The 7,844-nt window shown below is 42.4% G+C and overlaps 1 protein-coding gene across 46 annotated transcripts in view; it reads right to left on the bottom strand.

Annotated features, from left to right (window-relative positions):
- Nucleotides 1-7,032, bottom strand: part of LOC147122949 (calcium/calmodulin-dependent protein kinase type II subunit delta) — a 508,322-nt gene extending 501,290 nt beyond the window's left edge. For 6 of the 46 annotated variants that reach the window (XM_085962522.1, XM_085962283.1, XM_085962287.1 and 3 more), the window contains exons 1-2: nt 6,034-7,019; nt 5,359-5,453 (exon numbers count right to left, since the gene is read on the bottom strand). In XM_085962522.1, coding sequence (XP_085818648.1) covers nt 5,359-5,453; nt 6,034-6,098 — 160 coding nt within the window. In that variant the 5' untranslated portion in view covers nt 6,099-7,019. Of the gene's footprint in view, nt 1-5,358; nt 5,454-6,033 lie in introns of all 46 variants that reach the window. The other 40 variants (XM_085962277.1, XM_085962279.1, XM_085962567.1 and 37 more) reach the window with 20 other exon arrangements.
- Between the last annotated feature and the right edge of the window lie 812 nt (nt 7,033-7,844).

The following is a 7,844-nucleotide window of genomic DNA, read 5'->3' on the forward strand; positions in this document are numbered from 1 at the left end:
TGCTCCTCAAGGACATCATGGGTTTGAGAACCATGGAAGCACTGTACAAGAGAGCCAAGCAAGTTGTTAAGTATGTCAGGGGAAAACAGGTAGTTGCAGCAACCTACAACTCCAAGCAAATGACAAAGAACAAGAACACCACACTGAAGCTGCCCAACAACACTAGATGGGGTGGTGTTGTCATAATGTACAACAGCCTTCTGGAGGGTAAGGAGTCGCTGCAAGAAATGGCAATATCCCAGTCTGGGGATATGGAAACCACCATCAAGAAAATACTGCTGGATGATGTGTTTTGGGAGAGTGGTTAGCAGCCTTAAACTACTCTCACCAGTAGCATCTGCAATTGCTCAGATTGAAGGAGATGACGCTGTCTTGTCAGATGTTCTCAGGCTTTTTACTGATTTAAAAGAACAAATCAGCATTGCCCTACCCACATCCCTGCTGCTCAAAGCAGAGGAGAAGGCAATTGTTCAATTCATACAGACGCGTCAAGAATTTTGTGTCAAGCCGATTCATGCTGCAGCATACATGCTGGACTCAAAGCATGTTGGGAGACCAATACTTTCTGGAGAACAGATCAACAGCGCTTACAGTGTGATTTCTACCCTCTCACACCATCTCAATCTGGATGTGGGCAAAGTTCTGGGAAGTCTGGCAAAGTTCTCTACCAAGCAAGGTCTTTGGAATGGGGATGGGATATGGGAATCATGCAAGCATATCAGTGCACATACCTGGTGGAAGGGACTTTGTGCATCTGAGGCCCTGTCACCTATTGCATCGGTGATACTCCAAATCCCACCTTCATCAGCGGCCTCTGAACGAAACTGGTCACTTTTTGGGAATACGCATACAAAGGTGCGCAACAGGCTGACTAACAAGAGAGTGGAGAAACTGGTGGCTATCCGGGCGAACCTACAACTTATTGAGCCAGATACAGAAGTGTCCACCACACAGCTAGACACTGACACAGAGGAGGAAATGGACACGTCAGAGCCAGAGTCAGAGAATCAGGAGGAGCAATGAGGAGTAGAAGACTCAGAAGACTCATGAGTAGAAGACTCAAAGGGACAAAATAAGGACAAATTACAGGCTAAATAAGCGGACGCTCTTTTTATTTTATTTTAGATGGGTCTTTTTTGTGGGGGTTCAATAAAGTTCAAAATTATAACCTAAATAAAGTTTTGAAAGCCTGTTTTTATTTGTATGGAACAGTATGTCTATTTTGACGACAAAGATAATATAAGGGTCAGAGGCAAAAACCATCAGTGTGCAAAAAAACCTCAAAATTCCCATGGAAAGTTTCCTCTTAAAAATTCCCAGAATTTTGCAACCCTAGTTCTGAATAGGCAATCCTCTCAGCTGCCATAGAGTTTTGTCCCTATTACATCCCCATCTCCAACCCAAACTGTGTGACCTTGGTTACAGACTTCTCTTTGGGTGTTGCCAATACTGGAGGTTACTGCAGTATGCAAGAGTCCATCCGGCTAATTTTCCTCTCTCCCACCCTTACTAATGAGACACTTTGTCTAGTTACCCCAAATGCGACTCATTGGGAATGCAAAAAAAATTCAGCATGATAAAGCTGGGATTCAAACCTGGATCCTGGCACTGAAATATAAAAACTGGGATCCAGAACTGAAATCCAATGCTGAAACTATACAGCTACAATAGGTGAATTGGAGTCTCTCTTTTTACATGTTGCAATACCTATCATTTTACTGTAGGCAACACCAACAATGAACATTGGGTATCTCAAAAGCAGGTTACTATAATTCACTTTGAAACAATAAACTGCCTTAACTATTGTGTTTAAGTGCTGTCAGTAAACAAAGCTACATAACATTTACAAAACAGCCACTTCGGTTGAATAAACATGCCCAAAACAGGTTATGAATTTTTAATTGCAGCTTCAAATCCAGAAGCAATTTGAATATCTAGTTCAGGAATATAGCTCTCTAGTTTTAGAATTGAACCAGTTTCCTAATTGGCTCAAAAAGATTGTGTATGATGAATTTATAAACAAATACTAGATTTACTTAATATTGAAACAATTTATCAGATACCAGCTTTTATTTCCAAAATTCACAAGTGAATACTAGATTATCACGTTTATTTTCAAAGTGTAATAAAAACTCAATTTAGCATTGTAACTAACTTAGATTTTCAAAATACGGAGCATTCCGGACATCCACTTTTTGTAAAAAAAACAGAAGTCACAAATGAATTCAGTAGTTTTCAGTATCAAAGCCACCTCAGCCCATCTGTTTCTACTTGTGATTTGATACTTTTAAACCAAATAACCCCTCACTGTAGGTTCATGGGGGGAGGTGTTCCGAGACTGGGACCGAGAGGGTGCAAGAAAGGAACAACTAACTTCCTACCACTCCATTGTGCAATGCAATAAAATACTGTGCCTTTGATCCTAACCAAGTGTTAAAGAAGATGAAGTATACATAACTGATCGCAACCCATAAATGCCTACTAAAAGTTTTCACTGCTTTGATGCAGTTTATTGATTATACATTATAACTACAAAAAACTTGTATTTATATAGTGCCTTTAACATAGTAAAATGTCCCAAGGTGCTTCACAGGAGTATTATAAGATAAAGAAATGACACCGAGCCACATAAGGAGAAATTAGGGCAGGAAAGAGGTACGTTTTAAGGAGCATCTTAAAGGAGGAAAGAGAGGTAGAGAGGCGGAGAGGTTTAGGCAGGGAATTCCAGAGCTTAGGCCATAAGCAACAGAAGGCGCGGACACTAATGGTTGAGCGATTATAATCAGGGATGCTCAAGAGGGCAGGATTGGAGCAGCACAGGTATCTCAGGGGGTTGTGGGGCTGAAGGAGATTACAGAGATAGGGAGGGGCGAGGCCATGGAGGGATTTGAAAACAAGGATGAGAATTTTGAAATCAGTGTTGCTTAACCGGGAGCCAATGTAGGTCAGCGAGCACAGGGGTGATGAGTGAACAGGACTTGGTGCGAGTTAGGACACAGGCAGCCGAGTATTGGATGACCTCAAGTTTATGTAGGGTAGAATGTGGGAGGCCAGCCAGGAGTGCATTGGAATAGTCAAGTCTAGAGGTAACAAAGGCATGGATGAGGGTTTCAGCAGCGGATGAGCTGTGTCAAGGGCGATGTTACGGAGGTGGAAATAGGCAGTCTAAGTTATGATGCCGCGGATACGTGGTCAGAAGCTCATTACAGGCTCAAATATGACACCAAGGTTGCGAACAGTGTGGTTCAGCCTCAGACAGATTTTAGGGAGAGGGATGGAGTCAGTGGCTAGGGAATGGAGTTTGTGGCGGGGACCGAAAACAATGGCTTCAGTCTTCCCAATATTTAATTGGAGAAAATTTCTGCTCATCCAGAACTGGATGTCAGACAATTTAGAGACTGTGGAGGGGTTGAGAGAAGTGGTGGTGAGGTAGAGCTGGGTGTCGTCAGTGTACATGTGGAAACTGACGCTGCGTTTCCAGATGATGTCACCAAGGGGTAGCATGTAGATTAGAAATAGGAGGGGGCCAAGGATCGATCCTTGAGGGACACCAGAGGTAATGATGCGGGAGCGGGAGACGTTATATTCTTACTGCCCTTTCTCTGGTTTGAAAGGATCTTCCTAATTAGTTTAGGCATTAGACAAAAAGGAAAGCAACACACTATGACTTGTAATATAAAAATATCTTAGTTGCTAATGATAATTATCACATTCCTGAGCTTTAGAATTAACTGCTTTGAAGTAGTGGCCATACTGTCATTAGTCATCATTTATTGGTCCAAACCAAGATTTCTTCCAGGATATATTTAAAATAAGTCCATACAATAGACAATGGATTGTTCCTTCTTTTGTGCAGAGGATCATGACAACATACTTGAACCTTAAAGGTTCATGACTTATGGAGTTCACTGGTTTAAAAATTCCAATGATGCATTAATACTAATACAAATATAATTTGACACACAATTGAATATGCTTTAGTATGTTTGAAAAATACATCCACACATTTAAAACAATTTACAAAATTCAAACATGTTTGACATATGCTATGAAGCGGCTGGTCTTCAATATCTTCAAGACTGGGCCACAGGGACATGGCATTTTGCCAATGATCCTCTCATACCCCACTGTGCACTTCTACAGCAGTAGGTTCTTGCAACTAGGGCTCAATGACTTAGTGCTGTGATTCTGCACACTAGCTTCAGCAATGTCAAAGATGATAGAAGCACTAATCAGGAAGCTGGCTACCTCACACGGAATAGATCCTTTAATTAAATATAGGCATGTATCTTCCACATACTTGACAGAAGCATAGTCTTAACCTAGCATTTTCCTGTAACTATAGTGGTCCAAGTTAAAAGAAGTGAAAGTCATAGGTAAGCCTCATAGCTTGTTGTTATTTTCACACATTTTCCCTTAGAGGACAATGTGAACTAGGGGAGGGAGTCACAGGCTGATTAACAGTCTGACAGGCTGAATACTCCTTCCATGGCTATAAGCCTTATTTACTCTAATAAAGGGCTCAAAGATGATGCTCCTCTGTACTGACTAAGTTTCGGCAGCACTTGCTTGGCTACTGGAACTGACAGGACCTGCAGAACCATGACTGCTGTCAGCAAATCACAGAGCCAACTAAGTAGAGAAGGTAAACAACATTAAAAAGCTGTGGGTTAGAGGAGGCTAAGGAAAAGTACACACAAATAGAACACGCCACTGACATCCATGATCGATCATTTCACTGGCATGAAACACCATCAGGTGTTTGCATACACAAACTTTCAGAACATCAGATATGTACTATCCTTGGAACGTATTATAAATCAACATAATTGGCATAAACCAACTGTTTTCACAATGACTGGTGCCTCTGAAGCTCTGTATTTACATGTATGTAAGCAAAATCCTGGTTTTATAGGCAAGTCCAAAAAAGGGCGTTTACAAATGGTTGGATTGCTTCCCGACACCAAACACAGTAAATTTAGATATGCAAGTATAGACTCGATCTAACTCGCACAACTAGGTTTGTTGTACGCGAATTTTGTGAAGCCAACGTTACTCTCACTAGTGCCCCCCAGTTAACTGATTTCAACCCCCAATGCATTTTCATAATTAAACTTTTAGAAAATATTACCACGCACACGATTTCCGCCTGCTCCATGTTAAAACTCTTAAGTGCGAACCTCTTGAAAATTGACATCATTTCAAGGATTATAAAATTTAACGTTTTAAAACCACTTCCACCGATTCATTCCACGAGACAGACATTTTGACTGTTGCTCGTTAAACATTCCTGCAATGCATTCAGCGCAAATTAATAAGAATGGTGTGATGCAAAATATATATTTTTAAAACACCTACCCCTGGCAGACAATTTTTTGGTGTTGATGATTTTGGCAGCGTACTCCTGTCCTGTCGAGATTTTCATGCATCGCCTCACCACGGAGAATGCTCCCCTGAAGGAATCGATCACAAATATAGATATATATATCGTTCAAACAAAAATGGTACAGGTAGTCAACTAACCCTCACCACATTACAATACTGTTGCAATCCAGCTGGCGCGCAAAGTGCAAAGCCTTACATACAATGAACAAAAATAGCAAAATAATTAAGCGCACTGGAGTCTTGAAATATTTTGAAATTATGTTTTCCAAAATGTTTAAGAGGTTTTGCCAACATAAAAACATAAATAAAACATTTCAGGATTTTCGATGCACAAACCAGAACCCGGATTAATTCATATATGGAACACTTTCCTCCGCCAAACGAAACTGGCTACAAAAGGAGATAAAACTGCACCGTACGTGTTGCTGAATTTTATGCCTCGAGTATGCAGGCAGTATAACATACCTAGACATTTACAATTACATATAAGAAAACGTAATCATGCAGAATGATACACTACACTACATGGAAGCATTAATGCCAACCTCCGCTGGAATACTAATGCTTATCGCAATTAAAGAAAATATGTTTGAAATGCAACTATGGCAATTTTAAAAAATCAGCTAGATGACAGATTTGCCGCCGTACTTTCCAAGTTCCTCGAAGAGCTGGTAGTCGTCCGTGAACCTGGTACAGGTTGTAGTCGAAGCCATAATGACGGCGGGCGGCTGTTGCTGATGTCTCCGATGTTACCGCGGCCCGAGCGATGGACAGCACCTGGCTGCGACAAGCCTGGCTCGTTGACTCAAGGTGGGCAACTCGGAGCCGCCCGTCTCCTCCCTAACCCAACCTGTGTGTGCGGAGACGGCGATTAGAGCCCCTTCTCCTGCAGTCCTTGTCCCCGGCGAGTGCAGTGGCTACTGTGTGCGCGACAATGTGTGTAACCCAGTCGGTCCCGTGTGTGTGTGTTACTGAAACCAACAGCAGCTTCCTTGGCTGTTCCAGTCACCTCCAAAACTAGCACTCACTCCCTCTCCTCATAACAATGTCGTCAAGCTGCACTTGTCACTTAGTCTGTCAGTCAGTCTGCCAGCCTCTCCTCCCTGACCTTTTCGCTCCCTGTTGCTTATCTGCCCTGAAATGTAAAATACCAGCCGCGCGCTCTCTCTCCTTCTCAGCCCTATCGCTATAGGGAAATGAGAAAATAAAACCCAGCTCCGCTCTCTCTGAACATCTCGCGATATATTTTACAAAAAACACCCAAACCCGCGCTCTACTGGATGTGACTGGGGGAGGGGAGTGCTGACGTCAACCAGCAACCAGGGGAAAACTTGGATTTTACATTTAAAAGAGAAAACAAATCATGAATAAAAGACGCTGTTAAAAGCTCTATGAAAACTGCAATTTTTATTTCTAAATGTTTAGGAAATGTCCGTTCTTGGTTCAGGTTATTAATGGGAAAACTTAAAAAAATAATGTAAATGTGCTCGTGTAATGTAAATGTGTATCGCAGAGATAAATTGCACTCTGAATGTTCTCGGGTCACTGGGGAGCGAAAGCCCACACCACTCCTGCCCGCCAGGACAACCATTGGTCAATCAACCCGTTATTTTATCTTTGTTTTTCATAGGATGGCACCGGCACATTAAAAAAAAACAACACATATGCGTTAATTTTTTTGCTGCCGACATTTTTTTTTGTGTAGCTTCCGCTTGCCGAAGAAAAACTTTGCCCGCTAGCCTGAGATCAGCGCCGGGTCGCGCGGGTTGTGTCAGTGCAGCTCCCGCACGCCTCAGCCTAGCCGCCAATCTGAGGCGCTGTAAGCCCTGCCGGTGTAGTGAGCGGTGAGCGTCTCTCTCCCCGCCCCGTCGGCTAAACGCCTGCTTCATCGATCGCCGTTACTGGGCATCGTGGGGTCACCTCTACCGCAGTCTTCGGGGCTTTGTAGCGGACCAGCCAAAACCACTGCTGATATTTTACAGCAGGGACTGTGCTGGAGAGGTCGGAGGTTCAAATATTGGCCGGAGCTAGCTGAGCACATTTATCTTTGAGCATATATCCCCCACTTTTGCTGTTTTGAGTGAACATATTTTTATATTCTTTTATTGTTCAATCCGTATTCTGGAAAGTGAACAAGGTCGACAGATGTTTTACAACATAGTAGGCAAGTTGGTATCAAAAATCATGCAGACAGGTGCCAATATCAAAGGAAATTAGGTTATTAATTATACATGCCAGATGTTTTATGTGGGCAGTCAATGTTTTTGGATCTCAAGTCTGTCTAATTTTGAAGGCAAAAAAAATCAATGGCTCTTCAAAACCTTCCACACACCTTGGAGGTGGTACTACCCTGTCAGCCATGGTCCAGTTGGTAGCACACATGCCTCTGAGTCAGAAGGTTATAGATTCAAGTCCCACTCCAAAGACTTGAGCTCAAAATCTAGACTGACACTCCAGAG

Source organism: Somniosus microcephalus, chromosome 2 (assembly GCF_052327205.1).
Source record: "Somniosus microcephalus isolate GS21.2 chromosome 2, FLI_Smic_1.0, whole genome shotgun sequence".
NCBI lineage: Eukaryota > Metazoa > Chordata > Chondrichthyes > Squaliformes > Somniosidae > Somniosus > Somniosus microcephalus.